Source organism: Perca flavescens, chromosome 4 (genome assembly GCF_004354835.1).
Source record: "Perca flavescens isolate YP-PL-M2 chromosome 4, PFLA_1.0, whole genome shotgun sequence".
NCBI lineage: Eukaryota > Metazoa > Chordata > Actinopteri > Perciformes > Percidae > Perca > Perca flavescens.
In genome coordinates, this window is record NC_041334.1 from 13,105,623 (window position 1) to 13,122,770 (window position 17,148).

Consider the following 17,148-nt stretch of genomic DNA (forward strand, 5'->3'; position numbering starts at 1 on the left):
AACACATGTTATAATGCTCGCCTAGCTGCTAGCGTGGCACGCTCTCATACTCTGCTTCTGACTGGCTAGTAGTCCTTACCTAGCTACTGCGCATGTGCGACTCCCAACAAAGATGGAACAGAAGTGTGAGAACACACAGGGGGAGAAGAGTAGCTGCAGCAATGTGCAGTAGAACAAAAATATGGTGTTTTTTGAAAATTACATCATGTAAATCTATTCTTTTATAATTATAACTTTTATAATAAATTGTATACAATTTATGTAGTAGGGGGTCCCTGCTTGTTCTCAGTTTCAGTTAAGGGGTCCTTGGCTTAGAAAATGTTGAAGATCCCTGGTCTAGTGGAATGATTTTTGCCTAGAGTGTGAGAGGTCCTGGGTCAAATCCTGGACGGGCCCTGCATTTACTGTTGTCTCAGACCTGTAGCCTACTCTGTGCAATGACAATAAAGTGGAATCTAATCTAAAAATAAAAGATCTGCACCACTTGCAATTACACGTCGCCTCGCACAGACTGTCAGTACCAGATGCTTCCGTTTGAGCAGAGACTTACTGATTTATCTGCTGTTTGCGTTTCTTGACATCAGCCTGATATCTGCAGAGAGCTGGCTGGCTAGTGTTAGCTACCTGGCTAGCATGACAGGGACAGAGTGAAAGAAAAGTCAAATCTGAACACCTATTGAAGCAGAGATGATGCCTCGTCCAGAAACAGAAACCCTTTTTATCAGTCTGTCCCTCTTAAAGATCGTTACATTTGCTTCGAGATAGCCAGAATATAAAAAAGTAAAATCTGATTTGCTCGAATTGATATGTCACCCAGCGTTGCTTCTACTATCATACTTATATTTGTGCCATCTCGTCAGTTAAAAAGTTGAAACATGTGTTTCCAGTTCAAGTTTTGTCAACTTTTACCTGCAAATGTATAGAGTCAGCCAATAGAAACAGACACACTTATGTGTAGTGTAAGCTTATTTCCAGTGTAGCAGTCTGTAGGCTACTTTTGTTCCTTGAAATAATCTACTGACTACTTTTATTTAATAGTGACTCTGCAGCGCCAGGGAGTAAAGTCTGGCAATGCATGATTAAATAGTGACTGAATCATGTTCACTTCGTTCTTTCAGTGTTTAGAGCGGTAGGCCTACATAGTCGGAATTTACAGACAGATACCTCTCGCTGTACCATTCATGAATAGCTACCATCAAGTGTGTGATTGGTTCACATTGTGCACGTTTAAACATATTATTCGAATGCCCGTAATTTAATCTTGTGAAAATGTTTATTAAACTTTGTGGATGCACGGATGTGGTCTGTGTGCAACATTTTTGTTTAGCTCACCGTGTGCTAAAACCCCCAGTCGAATAACTTTCACTGTAGACTTCAGTTTCTGGTACCTCCCAACATGAACAGAGCATGTGCTTGTTGCAGAAAATATGTGTCAGAGAACATGAAACGATTAGGGCTAACAGGTGCAGTAGTAAATACATACTGGATTGTGGTCAAAGTGGACAAGGCAGAAGATGCCTGGTCAGCTTAATAAGAACAGGACTGATGAAGAAAATCTGACATACTGGACACTGTAGGAGTTTACTAACTCCAGAAGGTGGCAGTAGTGCAACATTAAGGACGCAAGCTGCCGTTAAAACCCAACGAAGAAGAAGAAGAGGAAGCTACGCGAGATTTACGTGATGGCTAACTATACTGTCTATGTGGCTAACGTGATATAGCTTGCTTTGACAACCACAGTGACTGACACCGGTCGTGGTGATCCACCTCCACCTGCAAACGTCCCTTCGGTGGTGTCTATGTCATAGAGAGAAACTTTAAAGCTAACCATCCACAGAGGAGTCTTGTCTGCCGACTTGAAGCGCCCTCACCGCACCTCGGACTGCCCACGGCTCGCGTCCTTTAACCGGCCAGGTCAGTTCAGAAGCTCGCCAGCTGTCTTTGGGGTAGCTAACTCATATACATGTAGCTAACTAGTCAAGCTAGCTTAAACTAGCCGCAGTAATCCGGGAGGTGTCAATAGTACACTCAGATTTAATTAATATCTTAATTGGGTGATGGTATTTTCAGCAATGTAGCTAAGTATAGAGGAATGATAACAAGCCAATAGCAAGCGAGTGACTTTAAATTACCAAACTGACACAAGTCTTCCGTAGCTACCAGTCCAGCAAATGCTAACCTTCCTATGCTAATAGCGAGTGTGCCATGCAGCATTCGCAGATCGCTGAAGAAGCAGGTTGTTTTGCTATCGTCAGTAGCTCATGTTTTGCTGACAGTCACAAGAAATAGTTTAGTAACACAGAGACGGTCCATTAAGTTGATCTTTCATACTGTCTTTGCTCAATTCTGCAGATAATGGTGTCTTTGGTATTGATGTGCCATGTGGTAGTTGTGTACACTCCTGATCTAATCAAAATTAATCAGTAGTTCTAACAATAACACGTGGCAGTTAAGGGCAGTTTCTTATCATTTTGGTGGTGACTGACAGTTACTCAAAATGTTACAGTACTTGAGTAAATGTACATAGTTACTTTCCACCACTAATAGTTTACTTGAGCATTTCCATTTTTTTTTTTTTTTTTGCTGCTTTATACTTCTATTCCGCTAGCTACGTTTCAGAGGCAAATATTGTACTTTTTACTCCACTACATTTATTTGAAAACTTTCGTTACTTTGCAGAATCAGATTAATAGCACAGAAAACAATCAAGAAATAAATTATGATGTATTATTATGGATAAAGATAAGACTTTATTAGTATTTAATTGTCAGAGCCATCTCCACAGAACTGTGGAGTAAGGTCTACACCACACATACATTCAAGGATAGGAGAAAAAACGCTCTGTGTTGTTTGCATTTCTTTAAACCAATCACAATCGTCTTGGGTGGTGCCAAGCACCAGACACAGCGACAGTGGCTCTGTCTGCAAAATAGTCTCAGGAAGGAACATGTTTTACATAAAATGTTAAATGAAGTTCACACAATACAGAAGTTCACACAATACAGTAGTGTGAGCTGTTTAAATTAGCTGGATCTATGGTTAAAGAACAAATGAACTGAGAAAATTGTCAGCTTGATCGATAATAAAAACAATCATCAGTTGCTTCCCCGGTTTTGTGAATCTGTATTCATACAGTATTGTCACAGGACAGTATTGTGATATTGGTTTCTTGTTCCTGGGTATTGTCCAGCCTTATCCAGCCCCACTGTGGATCTTTAGATCCAACGGCAGGACAGTGGCAGAGGTGGAGCCAAAGCCATTGGGGACCAGACCAGCAGGCAGAAGGGCTCCATGAGCGCCACGGGGCAGCAGCAAGCGGGGGGCCTGCGATCTCGCCGAGGCCTTGGCCGGGACAAGGACCCTGGGCAGGGCATGGGCATGGAGGCGGCCTGCTGGCTGGCCCCCGGAGTGCTGCGCAGGCTGATCGAGTTGCCCTCACCCCCCCTGTCCCGACACCAGCTCAAGAGACTGGAGGAGCACAGGTAACACGCAGTCCCGCTCTGATAACTGAGAAAAACTGAAATAAAACCTCATGGGGTATTTAATCTTATGTTAAGTGAGTTTATCTAGGTTTGTGGTTAAGCAATGATATGTATGGAACTATTGCCATTACTCCACTATTACAATTCAAATATTTGTTGTGCTGAATGTCACAGCAGGAGATTTGGATATTTCTATCTGCAGAGCTACCTGCTACCTGTCTGAATTTTGAAATTGATGTGAAGTGCAACAGCAAAACGACAAACCCACTTCTCTGATTTCTTTCAAACGCAGATTATACTGAGCGCTATTTTTCATTAACAAAAGTGTCTTTGGTTGAGTGTAAATGTACAGAGTTCGGCAGGCTGAGAGCACATTTATCAGGCAACCACCAAGATTAACTTTTAGTTCTTTTGCAAAGTTAAAATTTTTGGTGACCCCTTTCATTGTAGCTGATGAAAGAGAGAGAGAGAGAGAGAGAGAGAGAGAGAGAGAGAGAGAGAGAGAGAGAGAGAGAGAGAGAGAGAGAGAGAGAGAGAGAGAGAGAGAGAGAGAGAGAGAGAGAGAGAGAGAGAGAGAGAGAGAGAGAGAGACAGACAGACGCTCAGAAAAGTTAAAACATTTAGAGCCCGACAACCCCGTTAACATTCCCTGATGGGTATTTTTATGAAAGATATAGATTTTCAGCTGAGGGAATTGCATATAGGCTATTTGTCGGCTTGTTAAGCCATCTGTTGCCAATGCGCACATCGGTTTGAATTATGTTTTTATATTTTCTCGCATGATCGCTTACCACTGCCAGGGACTGAACAACAACTGAAATCATAGGCTAAAGCAACGACAGTTTATGGAAAGCACAAGTGTAATTATGGTCAGATCTTGGTCCTGACCGATGGAGAAGTGATATTGATAAGCGTTGTGATTTACGCATAACAGCGTTGGCTTTTTTGCCAGCTTTCCTTCCTGCGTTTTGCCTGTAAAACCGTGTCTGTGTTCTTCATATTTATGTAGAATTATAGTTTGCTCTCCTATGTAAAATATGCGGCTCTGGTAGATGTTTGCGATTGGTCGTGCTGTGCAAACACCGCCCCTTTTATGTGAACACGCGCGTCGCTGATTGGGGAACCCTGGGTTGATTGAACGAGTTGTTAACCACCGTCGTGACACAGCTTATGTAGGACCGCGGTTGTTAGGTTAGGTGAAGCCGGGTAACTGAATAAATCCAGGGCATGTTGATCTTGATTCGTGGTACAGGCCTCCTCACATGGCTGTTGTCGGTCCCTGCAGGTACAGCAGTGCAGGACGCTCCCTGTTGGAGCCTCTGATGCAGCGTTACTGGGAATGGTTGGTGGGACGGGTCCCTTCCTGGATTGCTCCCAACCTCATCACCATCATCGGCCTGGCCACCAACGTCTTCACCACCCTCGTGCTCATCTACTACTGCCCAACTGCCACTGAACAGGTTAGTCATCCCTCTGGAACACCGTTCTACTGGACGCTCTTTACGTTAAAACATATTAAACACGCTTGAATTTGTTTTCATTCACCAATTAACTCCAGTGTCTGTTTTTGGATCTCTATTAAGCTACTGTCAAGGCAAATGTGTCCTGTTAAAGGATTTCCAGGAAAGATCTGCTGTAATTTTATGTGAATGTTTTAAACATTAGGTTAACAGGGAATTTGTTTTTAACTGCAAAGGAGAAAGATGTTCGTGAAGGTGTGTCTGCTTCCACCGTCTGCATGTATCAAAGTGTTGTTGTTTATTGACTGTATTATTATCATAAGCTCCCAAATTTGAGAACCTGAAAGCGTGTAAGGGCGAGCTTCTCTGTCCTTAATGCATGTGTTGACAGAGAGCGGGGCTCAACACACACACACACACACGCACACGCACACGCAAGATAACTCTATTTCTATACCACATTTCAGCAACAAGGCAATTCAAAGTGCTTTACATAAAAGCAGTTAAAAAGAGATATATAGAAAGTAAAAACTAAAAAAGAATAAAATACAAGAATAAAAGTTAAGTGCAAGTGTGAGAAATTTATAATTTTATAGTGTGTAAGGATGGGTTTGGGAGGGGAGAGGGAGGTCTTTTATTTTGTGTGGTGTGTAAAATCTCCTAAATAAATAACAAAATGTTCTAAGAAATAGGTTTGGAATTATTTTACAACTGAATAACTTTTGTTATTACAGAGGGTACCGAAAAAAGGTAAACTGTTCCTAACCCTACCCGTGATTTTGACATAGGGTATTACACACACTGTATGCATTGTGATTTCATGTATTGATTTGTATAGCTAAAGTCACCCGATCGGACGAGATCTGCTTCAGCTTGTTTTGTTTTTCGGGCTTCGAGATGGAGTGACCCCTGCTCTATATGAATGTTTAATTTCAGGCTCCTCTCTGGGCGTACCTGCTGTGCGCTGTGGGCCTGTTTATCTACCAATCGTTGGACGCCATTGACGGGAAGCAGGCCAGACGCACCAATAGCAGCTCTCCGCTGGGCGAGCTGTTTGACCACGGCTGTGACTCCCTCTCCACTGGTCTGTTTTCTCCTGTTTGACTTCGTTCCACCATGTCTGAGTGAATCTGAAGCCTATTTTTTTTTTTTTTTTTCAATATCCGTTTATTGGTATTTCAGATAACAAAGAAACAGTAAATACTGCATCCATATTGTATACAATTATTACAAAAAATGTTTTACATTTAGATAAACAGACACAAAAAAAAACAATAGGTCCTAAAATAAATAAACTGTTTGGATATTAATCAAAGTACAAAGCTGCTTCACATAATTATTTTGACATCTCACATTAGGTAGTAGCAAAGAGTTAAGAGCATATGTATTGCCTAGCCTCTACTACATAATCATCGGTTATGAAAGGTTACCAAGTCTCATGAAACGTCTCACTGGTACTGGTATGTAGTTTTTCCAGTTTTACTATAGGTGCTGTATAACGTCTTTGAGCAACATAGGGAACGTGGCAGGCTGTGCCTGTTTCCATTTCAATAGAACACATCTGCACGCTAAAAAGGTTATGAACCTTGCCACTGTGAAAGTGGGTCCTCTAAAAGGACTGTCCTCTCCCAGTACTCCAAATACAGCCAACACTGTGTCAGGTTCTACCTCGTGTCCCAGAATGTCAGACAGTTTTAAATATTGAGTTTCAAATACTGCCGAATTTTGGCCATAACTGAAGCCCTTTTATTTTAACGCCACTGGTGTTCATGCGTTTGTCTCTGCAGTGTTTGTGGTGTTGGGAACCAGTATAGCGGTGCAGATGGGCACCAACCCGGACTGGATGTTCTTCTGCTGCTTCGCTGGGATGTTCATGTTCTACTGTGCCCACTGGCAAACATACGTGTCAGGAACGCTGCGCTTTGGCATGTGAGTCAACAGAGCTGCTAGTTTTTTTTGTTTAATGGTTTTACTGTCTTTATTTCCAGCCATTTGTCTATTAAGTTTGCTAATTTCAGTAGTTACACTTCAGTCCTTAGCAGGTCTAAGTGTTATTTTTCAATATTGACACCAATACCTGAGTTCGCGGATTCCACAAAAGCCTTTTTTTAGTACATATTAAATACATCAGTATTTAATGTTATCTTGAAATTTAGTTTGGTCTGTAATCAATAGTGGAGATAATAAGGCAAGAAACTATAACTTAAAAACAATACAACATATTCATACAACATAAAGGTTTCTGAAGCTACAGCTTGTTATGCCTTTACAGTACATCACATTTTACATCAAAAGCTAACTGCAGTATCTCAAGACCGTTCGTTGAATTGATTGTCATTTAAAAACGCATAAGAATGCAAAAAAAATATCCCCACAAAATCATTTGTTATATTTTTCTTTTACAGTGCCAAATTTTATTTTCAATGCAAAAATATACTATTGCTATTCTAGCTCCATAATAAAAGACACTGTCGAAATGTAACGCATACTATGTTACATCTGGACTGTTGGTCAGACTGAGCAAACGATTACCCTTTTTCTTTCGGAATTTGTTTTATAGATTAAAGTATCACTTTATCTTAAAACTAGTCTAGAGCGGGAGAAACGGCCAGCGTGGCTCTGTCCAAAGTTCCAAACTTCGCCTACCAACACCTCTAAAGTTCACTGATTAACAGGTTGCATCTCCTTTTGTTTAATCTGTACACAAACAGAAATGTAAATGTGACTTTCTGGAGTCTCCTCTGGATGACTGAAATATATACAAGCCGTCATTGACGGAACAGAGGAAAGAAAAGAGCCAATGAAACATTACAGATTTCAGGGAACAACCCCCTCAGCGCTGCGATGAACTAAAGTACCCCTTGATAAAGTCCTAATCTATGTTCCAAATGTAATGAATTTCACGATTGTTGAACTGTCAACATTTAGCTTGGTTTGGTCAGTAATCGCACTGCTGTGATTTCCACCGTTTAACCATTACTTTTAGCGAATAATTTCAGTGGTTTAGTCAGTACTTTTAGCTAACCATTTCAGCCGTTAAATCGTTACTTTAAGCTAACTATTTTAACCATTTATCCATTACTTTTAGCTATTTAGTTCTACAATTTATATATTACTTTTAGCTACCTGTTTAAACTTTCTAACTAGTTTGAGTATTCAGGTGTTACAGCTGATACAGTGGTTCTCATAAGTTTATGAACCAATGCTAAAGTTGACTTTTGGAAATTGATCTTAATGCCTTAATTAAAAAAATTAGGAAAAATCCAACCTTTTAAGGAAACAAATTTTCTTTGTGAATGAATAATGTATTGTAAATTAATAAATGTTCTTCCTTTAAAATACAAGGGGCATAACTTAGTACACCCCTATGTTAAATTCCCATAGAGGCAGGCAGATTTTTATTTTTAAAGGCCAGTTATTTCATGGATCCAGGATACTATGCATCCTGATAAAGTTCCCTTGGCCTTTGGAATTAAAATAGCCCCATATCATCACATACCCTTCACCATACCTGGAGATTGGTATGGTTTTATTTCAGTTAGCCTAATAGGTGGTTTGATTTGCATTGAGAGATGATTTTATGGAAAGTACCAAACGATTTTTCCTATTTTTTTTTTATTAAGGCATTAAGATCAATTTCCAAAAGATGATTTTTTTTTTTTTATTGTACTTTTTAGTCAACTTTAGCATGGATTCATAAAGGTATGAGCACCACTGTATATTCTTTTATTCAAATCATAATTTCATTTTTATTTTTCAAATTAGTTGCTTTACGATCTTTCCACATACCCCCGTCAACAGCACAACTACCCCCTGGGGTACAAGTACCCCTGGTTGGGAATCACTGTTCCAAAGTTAACCTGTGTGGTGCAGAGGAACACAACAGCGTCCCATCAGCTCCACGTCCGGCAGTGTGTTGTGAAAGAAGGCTGCAGGATGACTGTGTTCTGCTAGCCGTCACTAATCCTCACTTTCAACTCTCTGCTTTCTCCTCCCACTCAGCATTGATGTGACTGAGGTGCAACTCTTCATAATAATCATGTATTTGCTGGCCGCCGTGGGAGGATCTGCTTTGTGGCAGTCAATGGTAATTGAGATCGGTTCTACTTGCTTCAGATTGAGATTAGTGAGACTGATGATGCCATAATTATATAATGTGTGTTTTGTTGCTGTAACATTGTCATTTTGACTGTTTCACTGCAATTATTATCAGAAATACAAAAAAATTTCACTCTGAACGCTTTTACCACTCTCTAACATTACTCATAATGCTTTCATTGTGGATGTACATGTAAAGGTGAATGTGCTCACAAACTACAAAAATAGCTTGGAAATTACATTTGATATCAACACATCTTTTGATGTAAACTTTGCGTCTTTGAGTCGGAGTTGTATTATCATTCCTTAATTTCAGTGTTTTTGATGTCTTGATTCCTAGATTCCGATCCTAAACATCCAGATGAAAATGATTCCTGCCATCTGCACTTTTTTAGGAGCCATCTTCTCCTGCACCAATTACTTCAGAGTTATTTTTACAGGAGGTGTGGGCAAAAACGGATCCACAATAGCAGTAAGTCTGGAAACGTCTGCACTTCTCCTGATAGGTTGGTGGTCAAAGAACCGGTCGATGGATGTTCTCCAAGAGCCTGACATGTCAGTCAGAGGGTGGATATTGTTTTATCACAGATAAATCAATACAGAAATGCTTGTATAGTGACAATAAAAGGCATTCTATTCTATGCAGGTGGTAGAAAACAAACCAGAAGCACAGATTTGTTTTTGTGCCATTACCTATTCCATAACCCAAGAAGGAAAAAAAAAACTCCGTTAGCTCAGAGTGCATAGTTTGGTATCAACATCTAGTTTAACATATAAACTGGGGAGGAAGAAACCATTTTGAGACACCTCACACGGTTACTGTGTGTTTGTCTGTTTTGATGAGTATAGCAAAAGTTTGTCAGGTTGTGCTTTTATACCATGACGCCTGTTGATAGTTTGGGACGCACAGTTATCGTGGTTCGACTGGTCATGACTGTTTTCCAAGATGGCGCCCGCATGTAAAAATGAACGCTACTGTCTTTTATAATCTATCTTTTTAATAAACTGTCTGTACACTTACAGAGTTGTCAATGCTTCGGTTTACATGTAGGGACCCTCATTATGCTGCCGTTGAAGTGTGGTGCTATTTTGAGCCTTGTTAGTGGTATAAAATAGGGATTTACCCTCTGCCCCGAAAGTTAGCATTAGCAGCTAACCACCGGTTTGCGGTAGCTTGTTTCAAGCTAGAAACGCATTGAAATTGCATGAAAACGTGTCCCAGAGAACGATCGACTCGGTACACACATGTTGTTAACCCCTAGGTTCATTTTGCACTGGAATTGTCTTTTAATTTCTTGTAGAGTTAACTTTGTGTAGTCCCAGTTAGCGTCATCACTGCTACCAGCCAATATTTCTCCATGTTGGCTTGCTACAGCAAACAGAGTTTTGTTTTGCACTAAAATGTCCAGACTCCATCAAAAACACTACCAAATACTAGGGGTGTGACGAGACACTTACTCCACGAGACGAGACACATCACGAGATTGGGTTCACGAGAACGAGACGAGACGAGATTTTTAAAAAAAATTTGAAGAAATCCTCAATGATGAAATATATGAATGGAAAATAGTTTTTTTATTCAACTGACCTTGGCTTCTTTGTAGAGGTTTGGGACTACAGTGCGAGTTAAATGCGCGCGGGATGGGATGACGTACCTCGTTTCCAGTGTGTGGAGGAGTCGCCGAAATCCAACATTTTCCTCCACAGAAAATGGCCTCATATGAGCTGCAATGAAAACGCCTATGTCCCTCGTTATTGCCGTGGCTCTTGCACTTAACGGTGGCAGAGATGCAAAGGCTTTTAGAGTTGTTTGGCCTTTTTAATGTTTTCGTCGCGGGTGCAGTAGTTAGTAGAGAGCTGTGGTGGTGCTGTAAGTGTTTTTGCATAGTGCTCGTGTTAGCCGCGGTATACAGCATTTTTTTCTTACAATGTTTACATATTGCGTTCGTCTTGTCTGTCACTCTTTCGCCGTTTATTATTTCCGCAGGAAAACCAAAATGTTGCCACACAAATGATTTAAAAGTGGCAGGGGGATCTTCAATAGTAATTTCACGCTCCATCACGCTGACATAACATCGCCTCACGAGACAACTTTTCACCTCGACGAGAAATCTCGTCACGTTTTAATCTCGCGAGATCTCGTAAAACGAGATCTCGTCACACCCTTACCAAATGCCCTTTTACATTGGTTTTCAGCTAAAAAAGGTGCTTTAGGGGTTTACTATTTAATTAACAGTAATTCTGTTAGTTAGCCAAACTAAAATTGAAATTGCCCACTACTGTCTGTATACACCCCTCTATGGTTCTGATATTTAGAAAATAAGAGTGGATGGCTATGTAGCAGTCATTGATAAATATTGTGGTACTTTTGAATGTTATTCAATGGGTCCATGTGACCTGCTCCCAGGCAACCAAATTCCTAACTGTAGAAACATAATATGCTTGAGTTAATACTTTTTTTTTTTTTTCTTTCTTAGAATACATCTGGTACAAATACTAGCAGCTCAAAGTTTCTGAGCAGAATAAGTAGATTGGTGTTACATATTGTCTGTTTCTACTGACTTTAACCATCTTTGTTTTTTATTTTATTTTTTTGCCTCTGTCCTCAGGGAACCAGTGTCCTCTCTCCAGTTTTACATATTGGTTCAGTAATAATATTGGCGATGATGATATACAAGAAGTCGGCTGTCCAGCTCTTCGAGAAACATCCATGTCTTTATATCCTGGCGTTTGGCTTTGTCTCGGCCAAAATCACCAATAAATTAGTTGTAAGTCTAACCCACGTTTTACTGTACAAGGGGTCAAACACAATGCTGTGGTCACAGAAAGAATAAACTAAAAATGTTGATAACTTGGCAATATATCATCTCATACTGACTGAATTATATAATATGGTTTACAGCTACTACTTTATTCTGGAAAAGGACCGATGTTCATAACCATGTCAAAAGAGTTCATGGCCAAATTGTTCTACTGGGTGCTAAGACTCGGATAATAAAATAGTGTTATATATTATTCTCTTCAAATTGCTTTTAAAATTTGTAATTTCCACTTTAGAATTTAGTGTTTTGCAGAGATTTAGTAGTGCCAATAAAAGAAAACCGTTGTGTGTGTGTGTGTGTGTGTGATGCTGACTGTGTGTGTGTTTTTCCATCTGTCCACAGGTTGCACATATGACAAAAAGTGAGATGCATCTCCACGATTTAGCCTTCCTGGGACCAGGACTACTGTTCCTGGATCAGTATTTCAATAGTTTTATCGACGAATACCTGGTACTGTGGATTGCATTGGTAAGTACACACATGATGCTAGCTTTGGATAAATGTGCTCAGGAATAGTATGTATTTGTGTGTATGTAGGCAGCAAAGGCTATTATTATTATTATTATTATTATTATATTAATAATAATAATAATAATATTATTATTATTATTATTATTATTATTATTATTATTATTATTATTATTATTATTATTACAAGAGTATGATTTTATAAGTTGCAACTCTTGGATAGTATGTCAAAGTTACGAGATACCAAGTAACAATTATGAGACCGATATACAAATATAAGAGGACATACTACTACTATAAGTCAATATTACTGAATCATAATTAGGACATAAAGTAAAAACTATGATTTTGGTTGTTTTTTAATTGAAACTATGAGATAGTAAATCAAATATAGGATGTATCAAAATTATGAAGTATTAAGTTAAAGATCTGAGATATGACACCGAATTACATAGGGCTGGATCTGAATATTCGTTCCATAGGTAGAGATTCGATTTTTAATTTTGGGATTAGAATTTAAAAAAAAAAATGTAAACGTGCATGTAGGCTGAAATTTACTGTGGAGTTTTGTCTTAGCCAGGTACGGAGAATAGTTGAGTTACCAGAGAGCAGTCTGACTCTGTTTGTAGAGGCCTGTATGGTCATACTGTAGCAGCCTAGTGTCGTTGTCAGGCAATATGATAAAGGTAAACGTAGTATAGCCATTCCTAATGCTAATGCTCTAGTGAGGCACCGGCTGGCTGCATTCACTCACAAACACTGCATTGATGGGTGGGGGGGACTGGTTTTAGGGAGAGAGAGGGAGAGAGAGGGAGAGAGAGGGAGAGAGAGGGAGAGAGGGAGAGAGAGAGAGAGAGAGAGAGAGATATATATATTTTTTTTTATTTATTGTAAATTAGGTGTGACTGTGGTTGAAAAATTGTATATTCTGATGTTTGGTATTTCACTTGCGTTGAATATTTGTTTTACTGATCTGCCCAGGGACTACGGGTGGAAAATAGCTCACCTTGTTCTTAAACAAGGTTAATGTTAACTTGTGCATTGTCCCTGTTTAAATGAAATGAATTAAAGGTAAAGATCGTCACTCGTCAGACGGTCCAGTAAAAACTCAGGTCTTTCCGTTTATGCCTGCGGCAATAACTTAAGTCTGAATCAACTTTTGGAGGAAAGCAACCTGATGTCAATCTGCAGTGGACAGTCTTTTAACCGGAGATCAGACTCGTCAGTCCGTATCGCGGCGCGCCAGTCCCGTTAACGTTACTGTAACCAGGAAACGTCACCGCCTCGATTGTGATTTTAAACACTATGAAGGTAAAAAAAAAAAGAAAACGAAAAACACAAAGTGAAAAGTATGAAATACTAAATTGAAATTGTGATTTTTATAAGTTGAAACTATGAGATAGTAAGTCAGAACTATAAAATGGTGAAAATTTGAGCTACGTCCAAAATGATGAAATGATAGATGACTGAGTTTTCTTATCCTGTCAGTGGTGTAGAGCTCCTGTTTGACGGTGTTTCTTTCTCTCCTGCAGATCATTTCCTTCTTTGACTTGGTGCGTTACTGTGTCAGTGTTTGCAACCAGATTGCCTGCCATCTTCACATTTTTGTTTTCAAAATCAAGCCTTGTTCAGTGCTCAGTTCAGCGCCTCACTGAGGACACGCTGGCCATTACTGACTGTCCCTTTTCCCGTTAGTCGCACTCATCTTTTCTTCCCTCTGTCTTCCACAACGCAGGGGGATGACCTGGTGTAAAAGTATGTGCTTCTGCCAACTGAATGTGAGGACAAATAATATATATTAAGTTACTGGAGTATTAATGTCTTCGTTTCTTTTTTACCAGTGCAGAATTTGAATTTTTACCTGTTTTCATTTTCTGCACCAGTAATAAGCATTCTCCTTCCAACAAACTCATGAGCAAATATTTCAGGAGAGTACAGGTGCTACTCGCTATGTTCAAGGAGAGCAACTTAAATGTCTTTTAACTGTTTGTGTGCAAAGAAAATGTATAGGAAATGAATCAAACTATTTGCTTTCATAATTATAATTTTTTTTAAACATTTGCATAATTTTACCTTTTTGTTATTGTAAATACCAAACTGTTACACGGTCTGTGCGTTTTTCGTTTAAGTTCAAAAATCTTGCTTTGACACGTTTTTATAAACTGTCATGTATATGATTTTTAAAACCACTTTATCTCCTGCCCGTTACACAAAACTGTGCAACTGATCAGCAAAAATGTGATTTTTGGAGGAAACTTAATGCCGACTTCAGAATGTTGTCATTGAACAAACCTGCAAAATATTCACTGCCAATGTTGTTTTGTTTAGTCTGTCAACTGAAACCACTTGGTTAAAACAACACATGGGATATTAATCTCTAGGTAGGGATTTTGTGTGTATTTATTGTCCCGTGCAATGTTATTTGCTAATCTATTCATCGTGATGGTTTGGTTAATGCTTAATGGAGTTAGGCTTCCTCTACACTTTTAGTCACTTTTATATATGCACAACCGAGAAACACAGCCACAATCAGATTTTTGTTCACACATGTAAACAAAAATATCTAAACTCAAAGGTCCACTTGCTAGCATTCAGAGCTATGCAGATGTGGATGAAAGGTCTGAAAGCTAGTAAGAAGGTCTTTGAGGTCGAGAAGGAACTCCCATCCTCAGATTTTCACACATTTTGATAGAAAAAAAAAAAGAGAGGTGTCACTTCACATTGTCTGTTACACTCCACCTGGTGTTATGCTTTATTTATCTCATTGTCAACTACTCCCATGAAAAGACCAAAACCATATTGTTGGTTTTGGTTTGGAACTGTTGAGCAAAAGAAAAGTACCGAACATCACCAGACTTCTCCTCTTAAAATGAATGACTCCCTGCCACCACCACGCTTCTTTAAGTACATCACGCTCCTTCCTGTGTTGCCGTTGGATGCCGCTACTTAAGTGAACCAGCGTTTTTTAAATGTGTCCATTACTAACGTCGTCTGGTCGACATTGTGTTTCCCCCAAAACGACATACTGTACATGGTGGAAGTGAAACGAACGGTGGCCTAAATGAGGTCACACGATGACGTCACAGTTTTTAAGGTGGTGACTGGCGAGACTTTGATACTTTTTTCTTTTCTTTTTTTTTTTTTTTTTGTCCCTGACAGTTACTTAAAAACCTGTTTTATTTCAAGTGGCTGCTGCTCACTCCGCCTCCACATCTAGCAACATCATCTGATACTGAGTGGGTGTTTAATGTCGCTGCTTCTGAACAGAACCTGTGCTGATGTATTCATGTTGAGAACATGTTTGTCCTTGACCGAGATTATAGTTTCTTGCTTTTGCATATTGTGCCTGTTTTTGTTTGTTTTTTGTCGAACAGCTCCGTTTGAAGACGCTTTACTAAGCCGCTAATTTGTTTAAAATGTTTAAGAAGATCAACAATGCCAAGTGTTGAGCGTCATTAATTACAGCAGCTTCAGAACTTTGTCAGTGTCTGAACTGAAGTTCGGGTTCCAACGCTGTTGGGGGGGGAAAAACACACACAAAAAAGTGTTAAAGGGTCACTTCACCCAAATCACAGAAACATTTATCCTTGAAAGCCTTGTGGTATCTTAAGATAGAATAATAAAGAGTATTGAGATTTATACAATAAAGATGCAACATTCTTAGAAAACAAGTTGTACATCATTAAAATAAAGTTGTAGTTCTGAGTAAAGAAAAGTTGTAATTCATATAAAGTTGGGCTTTACGAGAAAAAACTGTTGAGAATAGTGATTAGAAGAATATGGTTTCGGTATTTCGAGAAAAATGTAATGGAAAAAAAGTAAATTGTTAATTGGGGGAAAATACATTAGTTTTAGCCATTAAAGATAATATGTTAAGTTAAACTCCACAGTTGTGATTTAAAAAAAAAAACAAAGTCAAAATATTATCGAAGTAAAGTTGTAATTGATAAGTCATGATTGCTTCTGAAAAGACTCCCTGCCAATAGGGAATAAAATAATACATGTTTTGACATCTTTGGAGAAAATAAAGTTCAATTATCAGAATAAAGTAATTAAAAAAGCCGCAATATTTGGAGAATAAATTCCTACGTTTGTTTTAAAAAGACATGACTAGCTGTTATTTTGATAAAAAGTCATATTATGAAGTTAAACAAAAAAAAGTGTCAATACTTCTAGAATAGTTATAATACATCAATAAATATAAAGTTGTTAATTTGGGAAAATATGAGAAATATTTATATATGAGAAAGTTGCAATATTTAAAGAATAAAATCGCAGTTTTAAGAAATCATCAATTGTCACTGAAAACTCACTGCAGTTGAGTTTTTCAAATGTAATTTTCCAACACTGAGCACCACTGTGTCATTCTCCTACTTGTTTGTTGTACGTTGTGTTGGCTTGACGGCAGAAATCTTTGCTGTGTAGATCTTCAGATTTGTGTGAACTGACCCTATAAGGAACAAAACTCAACGTCAATTTTTCTCAAAGTGTTTTAATTTGACAGATGACATGCAAACGACCAGGTACATTATACATTATAGAACACCGTTGACTACAAACAGTCTTTGCTTGAAAGTCACATTTAGACGTTTTAATCCTTTATTTGCTACAGTGGATGTCTCGGTACAGTCGTGTCTGATCAGCTCAGTAGGGTCTTTCAGGAGAAATGGAAGATAAACTGATGATTTGTATAGGCCCACTCCTGCTAAAGTACATAAACTAAAGAACAGAAATTGTATGAAACCCATGACCAAAATAGTCATAGGCTTTGTATAGGATTGAGTATAGGCCTACTAACGCATACTGCTTTACAGTGTG

The 17,148-nt window shown here is 38.8% G+C and overlaps 1 protein-coding gene across 2 annotated transcripts; it reads left to right on the top strand.

The window, feature by feature from the left end:
• The first annotated feature begins 1,598 nt into the window (after window positions 1-1,598).
• On the top strand, window positions 1,599-15,856 carry cept1b (choline/ethanolamine phosphotransferase 1b). 2 transcript variants are annotated; one of them, XM_028576129.1, is made up of 10 exons: window positions 1,599-1,914; window positions 3,191-3,482; window positions 4,768-4,942; window positions 5,879-6,026; window positions 6,730-6,871; window positions 8,945-9,029; window positions 9,381-9,512; window positions 11,650-11,808; window positions 12,205-12,330; window positions 13,863-15,856. In XM_028576129.1, the coding sequence occupies exons 2-10, from the start codon at window positions 3,292-3,294 to the stop codon at window positions 13,983-13,985; spliced, it is 1,281 nt and encodes a 426-aa protein (XP_028431930.1). In that variant the 5' UTR covers window positions 1,599-1,914; window positions 3,191-3,291; the 3' UTR covers window positions 13,986-15,856. The 2 variants fall into 2 exon arrangements, with proteins under 2 accessions (XP_028431930.1, XP_028431932.1); XM_028576131.1 differs by having other exon boundaries at window positions 3,220-3,482.
• The last annotated feature ends 1,292 nt before the right edge of the window (window positions 15,857-17,148 follow it).

Coding starts and splice junctions, on each gene's coding strand:
- cept1b (XM_028576129.1), top strand. CDS start 3,292: ATGAGCGCCACGGGGCAGCAGCAAGCGGGGGGCCTGCGATCTCGCCGA. Junction 4,943..5,878: donor GCCCAACTGCCACTGAACAG/GTTAGTCATCCC, acceptor GTTTAATTTCAG/GCTCCTCTCTGGGCGTACCT. Junction 6,872..8,944: donor GGAACGCTGCGCTTTGGCAT/GTGAGTCAACAG, acceptor CCTCCCACTCAG/CATTGATGTGACTGAGGTGC.